Raw genomic sequence first — 21,039 nt, forward strand, 5'->3', positions numbered from 1 at the left:
CTCTCAGGTACTCCCATTCTCCCAGTGATGTGCAGGGGTAAGGAACTTCAACCATATTTCTCCACCGTTTTTTCCTACACAGTAATTTTTATCTCCTCAACCCATGCTTGTATTAGAAAGGCTGGTGTGATGGTGCCTTGACAGTGTTTGGTTAATAAATGGGACATAGAAGTGGGAAAAAGACTTCACATTGTTTTTACAAAGTGGGATGCCTTAGAGAGGTGAGAGAAGGATCTTTTCTTTTTCTCATCAGAATGCTGGGAATTGCTCTCTCTGTCTCTTTTCCCATCTCCAACCAAAAATTTGGGTGATTACATGCCTGTCTCTCCTCAGGAGGCTTGTCCAGTCTCTTGTGGATCAGAACTTAGTGTGAGAAATCTTGTGCTAAGTCTTGTGAAAATGACACAACTGCTTCAGAGGATGATGTACAAGGAATGATCAGAGGAAAAAGATTTTTAACGTGATGCTGCAATCTGTCTTGGTTCTGTACTCTCAGTACCAGATTGTCCCAGCTTCCACTGACAAAGAGGACAAAGTGGAAAGATAAACTATTGTGCTTAATATAGATATTTTTAGTGGCCCACAGAGTTTTTTGTTTGCAGTAAATGAACAGTGTAACTGACTCAAGATACAGAATTAAGAAGAGGAAGGGGATGTTTTGACCTTCCAGTCAGGGAAACACAGAGATTTTAAGGCCTGCCTCCCTGTCCCAACCTATTTTTCCCATTTTTTAGCATTACTGAAAATTTGAGATAAGTAATATAACGAAGTGTGGTGCAATGCAGCTATGAGGTGGAAAATTCTTGAGATTGGGTTGCCCAGAGAAGCTGTGGGTACCCTATCCCTGGAGGTGTTCAAGGCCAGGCGGGATGGGGCTTTGGGCAACCTGGTCTGGTGGGAGGTGTCCCTGCCCATGGCAGGGGGTTGGAATTGGATGATCTTTAAGGTCCTTTCCAACCCAAAGCAGTCTATGATTCTATGAGATGCAATGGTGTAAATCTATGCAATTCTTGATTATAAGAGTAGGAAATTAAAGTACAAATAATACAAGAAGAAAGAATGCATTCAAGAGTAATGGTTAACCTTACTGAGAATGCTGAACTGGAAGTTAAATCTCAAAGAAGGTTTCATGGTGTTTGTAAATGAAACCTTGGCATCGGTTCAGTACCAGAAGAGCCCATCTTGCAGAATCCTCAATGTATTATGCTAATCGCTAATATCAAATTATCTTAATTTATGTAAGTTACTATTACCACTGACTATGGTAATACCATTTTATCTTAATCTAGATAAAGTAAAAATTGTCTCTGTAGGCCAGTTTGTAATCATGCTATTTCTCCATTATTTCTGCCCTTTGTAAACTGTGGTTCATTTCTGTTTCTCATTAGCTGTGTCTCTCAGTCATCTATCTTTCTATTAGCCTCATTTTAGCTAACTACCATATGTTGCCTCCAAATTATTCATATCTGCCAAATCACTATTTATATAAATATTTAATCTCTAAAATTATCATATACTGTTTCCTATATTGCCTTATGCTAAATACTGTGCTAAGTATCGTATATCTAGGCCTACTAAAAGAGTTGAGATTAAATGACAGGTCTAGAGATGGTGAAAGCTGATCCAAGGGTTACTACAATGCCTGGAGTTTGAAATCCCAAATTCAGTTCACTGCTCCACCACAGACCTCCTGGATAACTCTGGAAGATGGTTTTGTTTCTTTGTGACTCACCTTCCCAAGTGTTATCTGGACAATAACAGTATGAGAGCTGAGATGTGAAACAGAATGAATGCTACAATACAGCTGTTATGGGAGCTGTGGATGTTCGTAAAGGTGGTGAGGTTAATATATATTTGGTTTACTAACATATCTATCTAATGTTAGAAATAAGATTAATTTTAACAGTTCAAGACATTTCTGGGCCTGTAGACACACTGAAATGGTAGCGGTTCTTTCCAGGTCAGAGGGAGCTGAGGTTGCTCGTCACCTCCCAGGATTAGGTCTGCTGTCAGGAAGGAAATGTTTCTTCACAGACTGCTTTCTGAAGGCAAAATACAAACGGCATACTAAAAAAAAAAAAAAAAGAGAGAGAGAGAGAAATAGACAAATCTGAATATTATTTGTCAGTGGGGGCTGACACTTTCACAGGTATTTGTTATGTTGAGTTCTGGAGAGGTCATTGCCAGTGGGTTCTTCTGGTATGAAAATTAGGGTAATATTCAACTGTTTGGAAAAGCAGATCAAATGTTTTTTGGCTGTTATACATGGTTTATATAACTTAACATCTTAGTAGACATCTTGGGTCCTTTTCTCTTGTTCTGCTTAATATAAGACATGTTTACCTATTTCTGATATATAGCTATCATACTTCTTTTTCTGTCAGTGGACTTGTGAACTAATACTAGTTGAAGCACAGATGTTCCCTAAACCATTCTGTGTGCTGATAGCTCTCAAAATTTGTGATGCATGGGATCATTCAGTGTATTGACCAACTGTTATGTCATTGGAAAGAAATTTTACCAGGTATTTTGTTACATCTTTTCAACAGATTGAGCAGTAAAACAAATTACTCTAATAGTAAAAGGTACCATTTCATTTAGCACAAATCAGGCAACAGCTTCATTCCCTACCTAGAGATCTCTTCCACTAGGCTCACCAAAGTGCTTTTTCAAGTGAATTTCTGCTCTAAAGCAGCAAGAGCTGGTGGCTTCCTGCTTCTGGCAACCCAGATCCTTCAAGAGCACTGGAAGAGAGCAAGCAGCAGCAGTTGCTGCTCTCCGTTGAAGCAACTGGATGCATCAGGCGTCGCTCTCTGCTCTGACCCAGCTCCCAGGAGGAAGATTCTTGCTTCGTCTTTCCCTGGCTCTGTTAGGAGGTTTCAAATCGGTGCCTGTTTGAGTCTCCTTTCAATCTGAGCTGTGTTTGTGAAGGGCCTAGCAGGGTGTCACTGCTGCCATGTGAGACTACAAGGCAGGCATCCAGTTTCAACACAGGAACAGGCTAGCTTCAATGAGATGACTCCTTTGGGGAGTAAAACTTTAATTTTTCAGGAAAGAGATACATACACCTCAGTTATGGGGAGCAGTTTTTACCATGTTCATCTCCTATGGAGTATAGGAATGCCATGAGAATGCTGCTAGAAGTCCACAGCGTTTTGGGACTAATCTGTTAATTTATTTGGGAGGCAGAGGGAAGCTTTTCTTCATGTAGTATTTTATGGGCTGCCTTATGACTGTTTCAGACTGCCCTGAGTCAGTCTGTCTGCTTCCCTGGTCCTTCCCTTGGCGACTCTCTCTGGCTATGAAACATGTGGAGGCAACAAATTCCATCCTTGAGGTGTACTAAACTGGGGCTATGTCCAAATTAGCACATTAAATGTGCCCAGAAACGTCCTTGGGTACTGAAGCCAGCTGGCACAGAGCAGCCCTTGTCTGTGCTGGCGGGTGTTTCACGCGGAGCGGCTGCACCACACGGCCCGCTGGGGAGAAGGGCCCGCGGTCCCAGCGCCCAAACTGGGCCCGGGAACTAACTACTGGGGAGAGGGCTTGGTGGCACAGGCTGAAAGCATGCCGGGGGACGTGCTGACAGTTTGCTGTGATGAACGATCACATTGCACGGCTTGGGGGTGTTCCAGGTCACTAGACTTCACTTGTATGCATGCAGTCCGAATGTGTAAACCTCTACGGAGTTCCTGTGGGAGATCAGATCAGTTAGTAGGCATCCAGTTCTTTTGCATGAATGGTTTCTAAGCACAAGAGGGCAATGTTGAGTTGCTGAAAGTTTATGTAAGAGCAGGCTGATTTTGCCGGGGATATTATTTCTTCCTCTAATTTCTTTCTATTTGATCACAAGCATTTCACCCAGATGTTATGGTGGTATTAAAAACCTGATATAAATACTCAAAGTCCAAATCTGTAATTTTAATGCAGGACTCACCCCAATTTTCTGGTTTTCCTATTAGTTTGCTAATGAGTCATACGGCCTACCATGCTTAAATTTTATTTTTAGGTGGAAGAAGAAGAAGAACCAACTGGATACATTCATCTGGAAAAATTTCTTCCAGTGATGACAAAAGTACTTCTCGACAGAAGGTAATGGAAAGTAGGTTTTCTGTGGCTGTAGTTTATTCCAGACTGACAGGGTTGATTCTGAGTGAATACATCTACAGTAATTTTATGTAGCTGGAAGGAGTACAGATTTTTTTTTTTTTTTAATTTAAACGCAGTCTACATTAGCACGATAGTGAGATTTTAGTTCAAAATGACTTAGTTTACATAAAATTATGTTGTACCTTTGGTACAAATAATACCAGCTTATAATCATGAATTATGATATTGTGTATTTTTTGCATTTTGTATGTGAATCAGAATTAACTCGCTATTTGACGTGTTTTGTGCAACTCTGAAAATATTTTATATGCAAATTAAGGTCATAACCATTACTTTCTCTGAATGCATAGGTTAGGGTCGCTGAGAAGCACAGTCTGTTACAGTGGATTTTTAATAAGTTGTATAAATCAGCTACATGTTCATTTCTCAAAGTGACTGTCAGGTACAGTTGAATGTACACAACCAGCACTGATGACTAAAGACTGATGATCTAAAATATTGGTTGATCTAAAAGTCTGGAACAAGAATGTTGTTTTGTTGAAGGGTACATAGAAATCTTTGCATATACACAGGAGCTTGTGTGGTTTTGATATGTTTGCACTAAAAGTAGTATTACCTATAGAAAATTTATCTTTCTTTTTTAAAGATAGTAACCAAGGGTTTGGGGAGACTCAGTCTGGTCCGATACCGAGAAGCTGTTTTGCACACAGAGCTCCTTTGGTGTCCTATGCATGAAATAACTATGGGGTTTCCCAAAACCATCTGGCAGCATCCAGTGGCAGTGGGCACCCATGGGGCTATGTTTGAGAGTCTTTGGGCCCATGCCGGGACAGGCAACCAGGGACGTTGGGTCCCAGTGTGCTAGTGCAGGCACGTTGCCTTCCCAGGCTTCTGCACCTTTTCGTCCTCTGGCCTTCGCGTCACGTTTCTGGCTCCATGCTGGTGTTCGCCCCTTCACAAAGTGATGCCTTGCTGCTCCGGGCTCTCTCCTCCTCCTCCACCCCCCGCCTTTCACACAAACACACACGCACAAAAACACACTTTTCCCAGGCTAGTGCAGACTTGTCAAGACCCACGTTTATCTTTTGGGGCTATGTCTATAGTTCACTTATCCAAGGGCACATGAGATCTGGATCAAAAAGAACAAGGTCTCTGCTTAGCACATTTGATTTTTAGATAATAAGAGTGAGGCGGGTCTGGGAGAAACAACCAAGCATTTCGAACCTCCCTGGCTTTAACATCTCTTTAGTATTTTTGGGATATGGTGAGAGACTGCCTGGATGTGGAAGGTCTCCACTGCTGTACAGGGTTTCCTTTCCAGCTGTGAAATCAGGCGCACATATGCATGCACACACGCATGCAGTGCTGCTTTCTCTTTGAAATTGTTAGTGACAGGCCAGTTTTTTTATAGCTACCAGCCTCCTTTGCTCATCATCAGCTCATTAGACTGTCAAAGTCCCACTAGGTGATCTGTTGCCTAGCTACCAGCCTACCTGGACAAAACTTTGTTTTCTTGGTTTGGCAATTCTCAGTTCAGTGCATTTGCTACGTGGAGTGATTCAGCTATTATTGATTCCTACTAACCCACTCAGCCAGCCCAGACATGCATAAGCCATTCATTTGGCTGCTTAGCACAAGGAGAATGAAAGAGGAATAATACGGAAGACACAAGGGGTGAAGGTATGCACAGTTCCAAAAAGTCAAGCTGGAATTAAATATGTGACAGACAAACTGTAGAAAGTAGGTTTTGCCTTTCTTTTAGTACTCATATTTTATTCTTTCAGAATAGTACAGCAGCCTTACAAACAGTGACTCTTAACTTTTCTGACTCGATGGTTTCAGCTACCGGCCTATTCCAGAAGATGTTCTCCTACATGCATTTGAGGTGTGTAACTAAATATTCAAGTGCCTAATTGCTGCAAAGAAGTTGCTGATTCTTGATTCACTGTGCTTAAAACTACAACAGTTTTATTCTTTTTCTTTAAAGGCTTTAGATGAGAATAAATGTGGATATCTTACTAAAGACGAGCTGGTAAAATATATGACTGAAGAAGGTAACGTGACTTTTGTAATATCAGTATTTAAGTAAATAAACATTACATGTGTATATGGCACCTTGAGGTCCTGATTCTGCATGCCAAAACTTGCAGGAGTAGATACAGTCTTCAAACAGTCCTGCTGCCTCGATGAGTGGCTGCAGACTAGAACATTTCACTAGTGAATAATGCAGGGAAAGGACATTTATCTGCCTTTTGCAGATATTATAAGATAGAACTTTTTATTGAGTCATAATCCAGCCTTGTGTGAATATTTTATGATTCTGTGCATGTCTTTGGGCTTTGTAAGGATGTTACTCCTTTTCTGTCCCCCTGTAAAACTTTAGTTTAGATTTCAAAATGTTTCAGGGAGTTTCAGTGCTCATTCATTCCTACATTATCTTGATCTTAATTCTAGTGCCCTACGCAAACAAAGAGATTCAAAGACCAGATTTAAGTTGTATATCATGTAATCCTCAATATCCCTTGAAGAGCCTGCTTTTCTTGCATGACTGAGTCATGCTTGCCTGCCTCAAGTACAAAATGACAAACATGCTTTGTGCAAGACTTTCCAAGACATATTCTCAGATGGGGACCTTGTTCTCAAAGAGGGACGCAGTAGGCCATCAACAGCTTCGAAGCTCCTAAAAGAGAAGAAAACAAGGGCCTTTCATGGTGTAAATACGAGGGAAAGGAGAGCCAAATGAGAAATAATAGTACTAAAGTAGACATTAGAAGAATTAATTCTGACAGAAAGCGTTGTTTTGAAATCCTTGTGGCAGAGACAAACAGGCTGTTTTGGAGCCTGTGAACTAAATGGAGATCAGAAGATCCAGGCGCTCTGCCTCCTTTCCCTTAAACCAGCTGGTTTGGTATGCAGGGCTTTTACATGTGCAAAAGTAAAGGAATTGGATCCTCTTCTCCTCTGCATGAGGACAGAAAGGAGAGCCTTGCAAGGGAAAAGTAAAGTAAGTTGTCAGCCCTGAAAGAATATTTATCAAGCCAAAGGGTTAATATCTCTTCTCTTTCAGGTGAACCCTTTACTGAGGAAGAAATGGAGGAGATGCTCTCCAGTGCTCTAGATCCAGAAACAAATACTGTTCACTACAGAGATTACATTTCAATGATGATAGTAGATGAACCTGAAGATCTGCCCCAATAAAGTTTGAGATGCCATTTGGTAACAGCAGTGTAACTTGGCAGTTGGTTGAAATTTGAAGTATAACAAATCTCAGCTTGTGACCTTGTGCTTGTAATTAAAATAAAATCTGTGCAGCTATATTTCCTTGGTTCTGTATACATACTGAAATATATTCACACCTGGAAAAAGAGCTCTTGACAGAAATATTGTGTAAGGTCTGGAAAAGAAATCATGGAATTTGGTTTGAAAAATAACAGGAAAAATAATGTTAATGGAGTCAAGAAATGTCTTTACAATTGCTTCTGAAAAAAAATAATGGAAAAGTGAGACCTGGGAAAGTGGGTAATAAGTATGTAAATGAGTACCTTAAGATGACTGAAATTGTGAAATCATGCTACTAAGGTAAAACTTTTATATTTAAATGTAGGCCCTGTTTGTGTTTAACTAATGAGGCACTGGGTAGATTACTGCTTTTGAAATAATACTACAGATCAAATAAACTTTCTGTAGTTTCTACGTTTTGCCAAATATTTGCGTCTTGTTCACCACAGCAATCAAACCAGTTAGTTCCATTTTATGTTACTCACCCATTGGCACGTGGTATTTTGCTTCCATTTTAAACATGCAGGTAACACCCAGACCACTGTTGGAGTCAAATTTACAAACAAAATAATCCTTAGAACAGTTCCTCTTTCATAACCAGTTTGAAAGTCAGGAGCTTAAATTGTTCAAAATTTAGGAACATAGGACTGGAGTTTGATTTTCGTAATGTATGAAGCAGTGTCTTTTGAAAGAGGTTAGTGTAGAATACTTGTCTCCAGTACCCTTGCTAAAAGACTGCTGCAGGCCTACCTCAGTGCTCTTAATAATTTTCTTGACTGTTACTGTACTGTTGTCCTTTAACTTTGAGTTCTTTCCCCTTGAGTTCTTTCCTTGTACATCATCTTCTAATAACTGACAAGTGGTTGCCCTCAACTAAGAAGAAGATCCAGCTTGCAGGAGAAGATTCTGTGGTCTGGCCCCCAGGGGCACCACCTCGCTCTTTGTGCTCCACACTTTCCACCCCTTTTCTCTTCTTCCACTCAAGTTTGGTTTCCTCCTGTACGGTGTCCTATCACTCCCCTGTATTAACTGCATATCCCAGCTCTGTGTCATCATCAGACTTCATCAGCTGATGAAATCTGGGGAAGACTGATGCACAGAGACATTAAATGCCTTACCCCTGTCATACCCTTCTAGTGGCAGAGCTGAGAACAGGGCACAGGAGTCCTCGTGTGACAACTTTTGCTCTACCCATTTGTTTCACTTGAGCTGGAAACTCAGAGGAGCTGTTCTCAGACACAAGAGAGCTGCTGTGCTTCACAAAGAAGAGGTTAGTGCAATCTAAATGTTGTGATGGAAACAGTTTGAAAGAGACCATTTTTTAAATTCTCTTTTTATCTCTATCCCAAGTTGTCTTTCACTGACATTTTCTTAAACAGCAGGGAAGCAAAGAGTTAATGCAGGCAAACATTTACCTGCTTCTTAAATGGGTTTCCATGTGGGAACCACTGTGGCACTTGTCCTAAGACTCAGCAATGCACTGCTGTTAACACATTTACTGTGTATTTCATTTCTTTGTCAGTAAGAATGAAAACCAAAGGTAATCATTAGGGCTATAATGTGTGAAGATGCAGATTTTTGAAGATTAAAGCAAGAGCAACAAAGACCCATTAAGAAAATATATTTTTTATTAGTCTTCTTTAGTTTCTCTTTGGAAGCTGTAATTATTTTCCCTAGGTGAATCCTTCCGTTTGATATACAGTGTGTTGTACTGGATCTCAAACGCAGCTGGTGTGCATACAAGTTTCATTCATATTCTGCAGTCTGGGAGCCACTGTCAGCCTCATCTTGGATGTCAGCAGGAAGATGCTCATTTCAGGAAATCATTTCGTAGCTCACAGTGCTCCAGAGAGCACAATTTGTGTCTGGTGGTGCTACCCCAGGGGCCACCTCAGCTACTGCTGCATCAAATCAGGATGCCCATGTACAACACAGTTACATTTCATAGTACAGATAGGATCTTAACATACGTCCTTTGATGATACATGTAATTTTTATCCTGCAGTCCTCACATGAAAGGGAAGAGGGTATTTGTGCAAATGAAAAGTGGTATTGTGTCTGAATTTATCACGCAGCAACTCCTCCAGCCCCAGCTTTTTATACATCTCTTGAGGAAAGATAACGTGCAAATACAACAGATAAAGGCACGTTGCAGTCTCGACTTTGGGCATAAGCAACCACATTCAGCTGCCTAGAGGGTTTCCAAGCTGCAGGTGAAGGAAGGGCCAAAAAACCAATCTCAGATTCTGTAAGATCCTAAAATCAGAGTGCTCCCTGCTGGCTAGGATCACACGGAAGTGATCTGACCAGCCTGTGAAGGAGCTGCCCCGTGGGCTCCCCAGGAAGCAGCCAGGCAGTGCTGCACTTGACTCTTGCATTGCACTTGTCCCCCATGACTTGCCAGCCCCCGTCGTGCCCAGCTGGCTCCCCGTGGTGGTGTGGGGCTGCCTGGGGGGCTCCGAAGCTCCCCGGGATGGGCTCCCCGAGCACCCTGCATCCCTGTGCTCCCAGGGATGAGCAGGGTCCTGTACCCTGGGGGGTGCTGGAGGGGAGGAGGCTTTGCGAACCATTTTGCTATCACTAAATAAACTTCTTTGTCTTTATATTTGAAAGGAAAAAAGCATTACTTCATTCTTGTCCTTGAGATGGACACATTGAACTTTGACTACGCTGCCGAACGGTCTTGAGCTGTCTCTTGCTACATGCCTCTCCCTGCTGGCTGTTTTGCCTCTTCCCTCAAGATCAGGAACCAAGATACAGGAGCGGATTGCACCGGGAAGCCTCTAGGGAGAAACCGGCCTAGCACCTGGACTGGATCCACACAAGGAGGCAGAGCCAAGGCTTTGAAGAAGCTGGAGAAGTCAGAGGCTTTTTGACCTAGTTGAAGGAGGGAGAGGGAAGGGAACTCATTATGCAGACATAAAAAAAAAAAAGAAAAAAAAAAGAAATCAAAGAAGCAAATGTTGGAAGCCATATACAAATACAACTGAATCAGCAGGCTGTTTACATCATGGCATTGTAGGCTGGACAAGACTTTACTTGTTTAAAACATGAAGTAGGTTCAGCTGTGTCAGGCCGCATCTGGTATATAGGGAGGCCTTCTCCTTGGTCTTGCTGATACTGTGGAGAAGCTCCTCCAGCTGCTGAGCCTGCATTTGGGAGCCCAGCTGCTTGTATTGCAGGTAATACATTGCTGCTTGTGTTTCCCTTATCACATTCAGAGCTGCTTCTCCAAAACACTTTTGTGTCTGCTAGTGGCAGTCCCATATATATTCACGTTTCTTTATTGGCTTCAACAGGCTTCAACATTTTCCCACTGCAATGCATACCAGGATGGTATTTGCAGTTCCTGTAGACTCTCCACTGGCTGTGGTCAGAAACAGAAGTTGCAGGACTTTCTCCACCAAAACGCTGAAGGGCCAGCATCAGACCTGGGACTTGAGGAAAGGAACTGGGCTCTTCACCTGTGCTTCCTTTATGCATCTTTTCACAGAGGTAAGAGCCTGCAAAATGTTCCCCACTTTACTGCTGTGTTAAGAAACTTCCTTGAACTCTACTAGTGCAGGTCTTCTTGTTGCCTTGCAGTTCCCTGCAAATTTTTGCTCATGACAGGCATGCCTAAACTGTGCCAGGTGTGCTTGGCACTGCAGAGGAAGGGCAAGGACTGTCAGTGGCAGGCACCTCTGCAGGCACCACATTCAAAAAAGATTGAAGGTCTCCCAAAAGGGCCAGGAAGGACTGATTAGGGGCTGGGAGATGCAGCAAGAGGCTGTCATGGAAGGCGAGGCATGTTTCCTGGCTCCAGTAGGGGAAGGGGAAATGAGATTAAGGATGCTTCTGGAGAAGAAGAGCAGGAGACAAAGGTCTGAAGAGACAAACATTATAGTATCTGCTACTAAATTAGAAGAGACTGTAGAAAGGACAACATATAACGGGTTATTTTGGAGATATCCACTGCCTCTTGAGTTAAAAGCTCTGCTAGCCTGAACAGCCAGCTCCTGGAGCCAGTGGCTCTGCCTCCCATCCAAAGCTTCTCACAATTTTGTCACAAAATGTCTTTTCTGTCCACTGCCCACGAGGCTGACGTTATCCATCACCCCAGTGGGAAGCACTGCATTCCTGCTTTCTCCCTCAGCCTGATCATTGCAGCAGCTGCCTCTGAAAGGCAGAAAGTCTGGCAAAGATGGGTGTTATAAATGTGGACAATTTGTGGAGAAGTCCTATCTCCCAGCAGTTTCACTGATTCACTTCAGGGCATGGCTGCCATCCGGAGAGACCTAGACAGGCTGGAGGAATGGGCTGACAGGGGCCTTACAGAAATCAGAAAGGACAAATGCTGGTCCTGATAGCTGGAGAAGGAAAAGCTTTGCAGGTGCCAAACAGCAGCCCCCAGTCCCTACAGGGAAGGTGTGAAGAGGGCAGAGCCAGGACCTTTAGTGGTGTATGGTGGGAGGACAGGGGACAGATGGGGTACAAGGAGAAGCTTCTTCACCCTGAGGACAGCCAGGCAGTGGAGCAGTCTGCACTAGGAATTCACGGAGTCTTAGTCCATGGATGGTTTCAAGACCTAAATGAATAAAACCCTGAGCACCCTGGTCTGATTGCAGAGCCAACCCCGCTTTGAAAAGGGGTTAGACTGGAGACCTCCTGGGGTCCCTTCCAACCTGGGTTATGGCATGATCCTATAATCTGTGGAGCCACCTGTCAGATTCTTCTAACTAAATATGAGCATAAGGAGAAGGTAAGAAAACATGGTCTCTGCTGACTGGAGACATGGGTTGCTCTGGGGGACATTCACCTAGTGTTGCACAACCTTCCAACATTCTCTGGATTTAGCTGACACAGTATTTGCATCTTTTGCTGGGATGATCTTCTAGCAATAACTGGTAAGTCTTCAAAACCATTGTTTCTCAAAGGACACACAGCCTTGTGCTGACAGTCTTCCCAAAGCAGACAAATCTTGCCTCCAGTGAAGGCTTCTCCTGCCACTTTATATTTATCCTGGGGAGACCCACTTCCAGGTAACATGCCCATTGGAAGTTCTTCTTTGTAAGCTCATTTTCATTTACATCTTTTTAAACACCTGAAGACATAGTAAAGAAGGGATCAATAGCTCAAGGACTACAAGATGCCATGAGATTTAGGTACAGTCTCATGAATGGAGTACACATCTTGGAGAACTCCATGATTTCTCTTTCCTAGCCCATCACTAAGGAAAACTATGGCTTTGCCCTCACAAGAAGGACTGCAGGAAGATACCTACAACTTTTCCCTCACAAAAATGCCCAGCTAATGCCTCCTATAATTTCTGTTCCTACACCACAAAATGTTGATGCCACCACCAGGACAGTTTCCATTAATCACAGTGTTCTAAGATCAGGGAGCCTCCCCATCTGTTGCCTGCTCCACCATCCTATGAAGTAGGAATTTATTTTGCCTACATTTTCAACCGAAACCCACTACTAGCTCATTCAATCTACCTGTATCACACCTTTGTGAAGGAGAGCAAAGGAACCTGAAGACTGTTCAGGACCTTTCTCAGAACAGAAAAGAACTTGTGATATTTTTCCTTCTTTCTCTTGTTTCAGTCTATCTTTTCTCTTGGTTCTCCTTTACCTTGTTTCATTAATCCGTTTGCATGATAACCTGTGAGGGTTGAAAATGCAAGACTTTAGCTCTGCCCCGCACTGTTGATGTCCTACTGCTTGCTCTGACCGCAGTTACTAAGACAGTATCAGCTGCCCACATCAGGTGTCATTTATCACTGGATCTAGACTTGCTGCCACTGAAATCAGCACTGGCAAAACTTGTTGCCAGTAAGGGGAAGGACCTAGGGCTTTGGTTTAAGGGGGAGGGTGGCTGGTGATGCTGGGGTCCTGCCAAGGCTGGGACTGGAATGGAAAGCTACGATTTTTTAAGTCCTGTAATATACTGTTATCACTGTGTAAGAAGGGGGAAGCATAGTCCTGACAGTAAGGCAGCAGGTTGGCAGCCAGGTTTCATTCTAAGACTTTTGAGTGGCATTGGGTAAGTCATGTAATCTCTCTCTAGCTGAACTTTCCATCTGTAAAGTCAGAGTAATTGCAAAGAATAGGAGACGGGGAACCTATCTCATCTACCTGGACTGTTGATGTTTTGTATCGCTAACTCTGATGGCTGCACAGCGTCTGGTACTGTGATGTTCTGATGAAAATCAGTGTCTACAAACCTCCCTCTCATATCACAAAGTTCTCAGCCTTCAGGTCTTTTGTTTCAGACTGTGCACTCAGGTCACAGCTTTTAAACAGGTCAGTCTACAGCAAGTATGTTTGTTTTCATTGAACACCACTGTTTCATAGTGCCTCACACCATGATAGGCTTGACTGTAAAAGAAACTATTGAAACATTTGGCCTTGCTGTTGGAGGGGTTTTTAGGGTACATCAGTACAAGACATGGGGACCAGACTGATTTAAAGGCTAAATAAAGTTGTAGGCTGAAACAAAGCAGATTCTCCTGCTTAACCCATTTTGAATCCCTGGGGCTACTATTTGGCTTAATATAGTTCTGAAAGCCAAGAAAATGTTATTCATTATGCTCAAAAGATTGATCACAGCATTTATATCCCGAGGCCTGAATCATGAAGTCCTTATTCAGACAGAACTCCCATTGACTTCAAAGGGCGTTCTGTCTGCAGAAGAGCTTCAGAAATAGTGATGTACTGGCTCACAAGGCACTGTAAAAACCTTTTAGTCTCTATAAAAGAAGCCTCATCTGTGGAAGATCTAACAGAGATGTACAACCAGCATGCAAGTTTTGTCACTGAAATGACCAGAAACATAAAACCATGGGAGCAGGTAGTTAATTCTTCTCTATATTAATGCAAGCAAGATTCAACAAGAGCCAGCAGACAGAACTTTTCCGTATTGTTCAGACTACAAAAAGTCAAATCTAGGGATGCTACTGCATGAAGGCTTAAATTATGCCTTCCTGCCATTACCCTGGAAACACTGCAGCCATAAAAACACATACAATGTTGCTTCTGTGATTTCACATATTAAAAATTCCTTTTATCCTGGACTCTAATTATTCCTTTCAGAAGTTCTTTTAGAACAGGCCTTCCTGTTCTAAATACCTGCCCAAATGTGAGCATAAAAGGGAACAGAGTGAAATAAGACGTTTTCATGTAGAGGAAAGCCTTCGAATATGTCCTGCCAATATATCCAGCAGTCTCCTTCCTGACAAGATAGCAACATCCTTGGATGGTCCTAGGCTTTATGTTAGGGCATGTAGCCATGGCTTCTCCTAGAGACCAACCCTGTGATTGAAATAACCTGAGTGGAGTTCTCAGGCTTTCAGAGGTGTGATTTTGGAGCCAGTGTGCAGAATTTGAAGCTATCTGAGGTCTTCCACATTGGCAAGTTGTCCAAATTATATGCATTACAAAGTTTAAGTTTTACAGTGATGGAATACTAAGGATGTGGTAGAGTCCATCTGGAAATGAGTAGCAAAGGCTGAAATTTAGCTTCATTTTAATTTAAAAGACAGTGAAGAAAAACTCAATAGTTTAAGTTTTTTCTTTGTTGAAATTTCTGTTTGCATAGAGAAGCTGCACTCAGTATTGCAGAGGCAAAACTGAAAAAAAAAACAACAGACAAAACCACCAGTAGCCAGTTTTCACATGATGTTAAGGTGTTGCATTGAGAAACAATGCCATTCTTCAGAGCTCCCCCCAAACACAGAGGTAAGTCTCAATTCAGATGAAATTTGGTGGAAAACTGAGAACCTGTCTCAGGGCTTCATCAAAGTTGCAGAGAGAGTTTGTTAAGCTAAATGCAATGTTTTACTATCACCTGTTGAGATCAACAGGGCTGAACTACCTAACAAAGTTGTATGACGAGGAGTGGGAAGCAGAGCACTGCAACTACAGGGCCGTTGCTCCACTGGAGGCAGTTTGTAGATTTTTCAGGACATGCGTTACAGGACATGTCTAGCTGCTCAAGTTTCCATTCAGTTTACAGAGGTTGGTTTGAGTCTAACGTGTAGTTGTTTGAATGTAGTTTGCTCTCCTTGAGAGCTTCCTCTGGTGCTTCATCATCTGGAGGCACAGTGCAGTGCTGCCGTTGTTCACCTTTCCGATTGCAGGAGCCCTATGAAGTTCAAACTGGGAATAGTTTCATCGTGGTGTATGCTCTAATAACAAATATAATCTAAGAACATGTAAGATGCAAGGGAGGGTGGGGCGACAATAAAACCAGTTACATACTCTTTTTGTAGTTATATCATTTTATTTAATTACAGTAATTTACAATTTCCATAAACAAGTTATGAGTTTCCTCTGGTGCTCCTTTGCCAAGACAGGTTTCTTTTTGATGTCACACCAAGTACATACACTGGAAGCATGTGTAAATATGCACTGGAAACAGAGGTACAAGGAACTGTTGAAAGCATGCAACCATTGGTTTTACACCAAGGTGAAGAAAGAGGTTCTTCCTTTCCTACTGGCAGTGTGCTCTTGGGCTTTCATGAAGGTGTTCTCACTGAAATCTTGTGACCCAATGGGGTCAAACTCAGTGACCATGACAAAAGGGGGCATGTGAAAATGTGTCCTTTGGATCTTCTCATATAAAGGACTGAAACTTTTTTTTTTTTATCATCTTCCCAAACAAGAAGGGATACAATGCCTTCTGGCAAAGTAGTATAACGTGAGTTGCATTTGCTGGTGATATCTCTGACTTCCTCTTCAGAAATGCACCGTCTCTCCTGCATAACACAGGGGATTAGTCGTAGTAGGGGATCTTTCCAAGGAACTTACTCTTTAAAACAGGTAAATGAATACTGGGGACAGTAGCAGACATCACAGAGGTATAAAAGAACAATAGGGATATTTCTTTATAAGGACTTTTCTAATTGCCAGAGGCACGTTCTGGCAGAGATGACTTAGCAATACACACTGAGGGGATGAGCTCCAGCATGTAGAGGAGAATAATGACAATGCTTCTTTTAGCGAAGATGGCAGAATTTTAACAAGGGATTCCCACAAACCCCATAAACTCTCTCTGTAGCATGTTTCAGGTGTTGGGGGATGTGCCTCTTACATATACTGAGAATGGCCTACACCTACAGATGTTAGTCCCTGTTTGCAGAAGAAGATGGCCACTTTGTAAGCCATGCTACCAAGCCCCTGAGAACCAGAAACCATCGTTTCTGTAGGAGGCAACACCAGCTGGGAGCATACAGCTGTGAAATGAAGAGAAAGGACGTTCTTCCATTTCCACATGTTCACATTCTCAACACAGAAGCTGAGTGTCATTGCTCACTTCCCACCTGTTCTCACTGAGGAAGCAAAGGCTTTACAGTAATCCAGTCACAATGGGGAAATGGTGAATGATAAACACTAGACATTTGGGACAGAGACAGAAGTTAGAAAAAAACAGTCTACAAGTAGAGGTGTTGAACCTATATGCCTTTTATGTGCAAAGATCACACCCAAAACAGCTAATGTCAATCATACTCAGCTTACAAAAAGATGAGTTCAGGAAAAAACATTTAAATTCAGAGAACAAATTCTTCAGACACAAATCAAGATGGGAAGTAAGGTCCAATTAAGTGGCAATGACTTGCTGAATAAGGTCCCTACAAAATAGGAAGAACCGACACCTGCATTCAGAGTCTGAGACACCCAGAGAAACAGTGTCTGCCTGGGCAAAGGTGACAGCTTCAAGAGATCAGTAGCCATGGAAATGTCAGTAAACAGAATGAATTTTAAGGAAACTTTGACAAGAGGGTAAGCAGTAACTGGAGAACCCTTCAGAGGCAAGAATACATGTACTGCCCTCTCCACAGACATTTATTGTACAAACAGTTCTTATTTTTTTAGATACACAGTATGTTCTCAGTGACATCAATAAGAAACTATCTGGGGCAAAGACTTTGTAGTATCTCCTTCATAGAGTAGCCACATTTTTGAATTTTTGAAGGCCCTGGTTTTAGAAACTTAAAGTCAAACTCACTCTCAGTTCACATTTAATTAAGAAATAATCTGCTTTCCTCACTTCTGGCAATAGCTTCAAAATAAAAGAACGATCTGAAAGTAAGTAGCACTGGAAGACTACAGCATGCCTTTCTAACCACAGCTCATGTGTGTTGCACTGTCCTTTGTTGGAAGCCAATTTCTGATTCCTGCTGTTCAAATATGATTCACATTTCTGCAGTCAGTGAGGTCTGTGAGGTACACCATCAGAAATGACAGGTAAACAGTGATGGGGGAAAAGGCAGGAGCGTTCTCAGACACACACACAGAGCTTGCCTGGCCTTTCATACAGCTGGCAGAACACCAGATCTGTGAATCAGCTAATGAATGTATCTCAAGAAGCAGGAGACGAAACAATGCATTCATCACTGCTAAAATTTAACTTTGTAACTTACCTTTCGGCAACAAAAATTCATAACAAGGATAATAAAAAGGGCAACAGAGGAACATTCTTCTCCTTTCTTTATTGGAATAACTTGCTGTTTGTCCAGCACTCATGTGCACTGAGCTGAGACCAGCAAGTTCACTTTCCTTTTGTTATGCTGTGAACAGAGTATAGACCATAAGGTAAAAACTTGTGCACTAAATGTCTGCTCTGCTGGTGAAATCTTTAAGCCTTACAACAGTTGGTTCAAAGGAACAGATCAGATTCTGTTTGCATGGCATTTTTTAGATAGCGTGTGGATTAAATGACTCTGTTCAGAGATGGCGGTCTCCAATCCCTGCTGATCAAGGAGTGTCCCTCTGCACAGCGGCATTTACAGACCCTGCTGTGACACCTGAGGAGGAAGCCATGCTCTGCCCACCTTGCAGCCCCACTACAGCTGCCCTGGCAGACTCCTGGTGAGTAGAGCCGTCCCCAGCTTTCATATTGCCACTGCTGCTTCACTGACCATGCCAACAGTGACTATCGAGAACAAATTAAAGACAGGCCAGGCTGCAGAAAGTCACATTCCTCTCACTCAGGATTGTAAAAATGATAAACTCCACATTCATTGCTACTTTCATAGTACCAATAATGTCATTAATCCACTGCAGTATTCTACTGACCACTTAGCGTCCATCTCACAGAGACAGAACCGTGTTTTTCATCATCCTTGACCCTCTCTGGGGGCACGTGCCTGATCGGAGGCATGGGGGTACCACTGGGGATGCCAGGAAGGGGTCTCTGAATTCCCCTCTCCTAGGTCCTTAGGAGAGGGCTCACAATTAACATGATTGTATTCAGCAAGCTCTGTATCTCCTGTGTTCCTATCATAGACTCACTTTTCTTACAAATCTGAAGTCAGATGGTTATGTCCCCATATAATGGCCTTATCGGCAGGGTCTCTTTTAAAACTTTGTGTACCTGAGCTGGATGTACAGAGTATAATTTGTATAAGTAAGTATTTTCTGGCCCATGAACGCTTGTACTGTTGAATGCAGGAATAGGCTGTTGCTGGAGGGACAGGTATGTTACGGGATACAGAAGAGCACCTACACCACTTTGGTTGTTGTATCTCTAACCAACATCAATGTGCAAAGGTGCAAATTAAGGGATCCGCACGGTGTTTAGCTCGGAGCCTAATCTAATGGGTTGTTGTAAATAAAGTCTGTGCATTGCTAGAGCAGTTTGCTGGAGACAAAAGAGCTGTACCAGAGGCAAAACAGGGCAATATGGTTAACCTACCCCATTTCATGGTATTGTGTAGATCTTTCTCATTGCTCTAAAAACTTAGTACTTATGTTCCTTTGTGTTGTCTGTGCCCGTCCTGACTTCTGGGATGTGCCAGACCTATGCAGTAAGGGAACACACAGTGCCAACCTGCTCTCTCGTCGTCTCCTACCTGTCCTCACGCTGGTGCATCCAAAGGACAGCGTTATTTCCGACACTGAAAGAGCAAGGAGCAAGCTGTGCCTTCTTCAGCAGGTACTTGTTTGGGTCAAAGGTTCATATGCAAGAGCATACTTTTCACTGCCATCTTCCTCCTCCTGGAGAGAATGCCTCACGCTGCAGGAGTTCGAGTGGCGTCAACAGCATACTTTGGATGCCTGCTAATTACAAAAATCTGTAGATCTGCCACGCACTGCTACATTCGCAGATTAGAAACGGTTCCCATTTTTGCAGAACAGTCCCTCAATTATTCATTAATTGGGGCTCCATGTGCCACTTTCCTGCATGGTCTGTGCTTGCCAATCTAGTCCAGGGGTCAAAGGAAGTTACTTCCTTGTAAGCAGAGTTGCTTGGTGCAGATCTTTCATCTTTATTCCCCTTACTGGCGTCTTCAAGACCCTAAAAAGAAGTTGGGCTTGAGAAGGAAGAGAGACTGTCTGTGCCCTTTCTTGCTACAGATGTGATGTCAAAGTGCACCAACAAATAAGTGGTATTACGATGCCACATCCCATCTCTAGCCACTTGGCAGTTGTCCCAAATAAGAAAATGAAGACCCTGTTTAAAAGCAAGGGACTTCTTATCTGCTTGATGAAGGCAAGCAGAAGAATTTCAGAATTAGACTTGCGCTCTATTGAAAAAATGCATCTTTGTGGATCTCATGTATGCAAGGTATCCTAATTTATGAAGACAAGAGCTGTATGGTCCTTGAGTTTTAAGGATTGCTGTTGTCAGTATGCCATGTACCTAAAGCTCAGAGAGCTATCTTGAATATATAGGATGTTGGGTTCACTTAGCAAACTGACTTCATTTATGCAATCCATTAAAATACACCTCCTTGGCCTATCACACAAAGGAGTGTGAATCGCCCATTATTCAAGACTGGTTTACAGAATTATTACTGGTAATGATTACAATTAAGAGATGCATAAAATAAGTACTGTAAGTATCTGTAATGATTTCTTGTTTCACTTCTTAAAGTTTTCATATCTCCTTAGTAAATCTGAATACAACTGCAGTGCCTAATTAACCCCAGTTTCGTTTCATTAGTATGCTGTAAACAAAAAAAGAAACAGGTGTCTAGGCAGGTAAGTAACCTTCATAGTAAACAGTTCATCCTAGGAAGAGACGTAAGTGTTTTTGCTTCAGCACAGAAAATGGTAAACACAGAGACACACAAAGAAACACCCTCTCCCCCCCTCCCCCCCCGCCAGATTCCTGGATGCCATCAGGACCTTTCCCTGGAGAAGCCTACAAGCTTGTAGCCTTCATTTTATTGCTATTATTTGTACATTGTTATTTGCATGGCAGTTAGTAATTACAAGGTTGCCATATGGCCCTAGCTGCCCATTCTTTTCCGGATTGATTCAAGATACATGTAGCAATTTTTTCTTCCTGGTTTGTCAGAAACTCATTCAACAAAGCCTCTTCAACTCACGTGGACCCCGGCTCATTAGCTAGCATCTGAGCAGCTTCCTAAAACACTTCCTTAAAAGGCTGCAACTTTCCTTTTAAAGTCTAAGAAAATTTGATCCAGTCAAGCATGTGAAAAAATGCCAACTACTGGTCAGATATTGCACGCACAGAAAAAAAGTAAGTCATCTATCTGTATCTGTCAACCAAAGACGTTTGCTTTCCAGGTGATGCTGAGAAGCACCTTCCTGCGAGGTCAGCCTTTGCAAGCAGGAACGGGAGGGCTGGTGGATAGGCTGCCTCTCCACCACACAGGCTTTCTGAATGCAACCTTGCAGCTGTGTGACAGGTAGGAGG

At 42.6% G+C, this 21,039-nt stretch overlaps 1 protein-coding gene and 1 long non-coding RNA gene across 8 annotated transcripts in view; both read left to right on the forward strand.

Moving 5' to 3' along the window:
* DRC8 (dynein regulatory complex subunit 8) overlaps positions 1-7,803 on the forward strand; it is a 51,973-nt gene extending 44,170 nt beyond the window's left edge. For 3 of the 7 annotated variants that reach the window (XM_083829615.1, XM_083829616.1, XM_083829618.1), the window contains 4 exons: positions 4,010-4,092; positions 5,953-5,995; positions 6,077-6,164; positions 7,178-7,803. In XM_083829615.1, the coding sequence (XP_083685741.1) occupies positions 4,010-4,092; positions 5,953-5,995; positions 6,077-6,164; positions 7,178-7,308 (345 nt within the window). In that variant the 3' untranslated portion in view covers positions 7,309-7,803. Of the gene's footprint in view, positions 1-4,009; positions 4,093-5,894; positions 5,996-6,076; positions 6,165-7,177 lie in introns of those variants that run through there. The other 4 variants (XM_083829617.1, XM_083829619.1, XR_014581856.1 and 1 more) reach the window with 3 other exon arrangements.
* An 807-nt stretch (positions 7,804-8,610) lies between these two features.
* LOC310897402 lies at positions 8,611-21,035 on the forward strand. The gene is made up of 3 exons (XR_014582315.1): positions 8,611-10,571; positions 10,689-10,884; positions 20,910-21,035. It is a non-coding gene; the product is annotated as an uncharacterized lncRNA (long non-coding RNA).
* The last annotated feature ends 4 nt before the right edge of the window (positions 21,036-21,039 follow it).

Source organism: Anser anser (genome assembly GCF_964211835.1).
Source record: "Anser anser genome assembly, chromosome: 3".
NCBI classification, from domain to species: Eukaryota; Metazoa; Chordata; class Aves; order Anseriformes; family Anatidae; genus Anser; species Anser anser.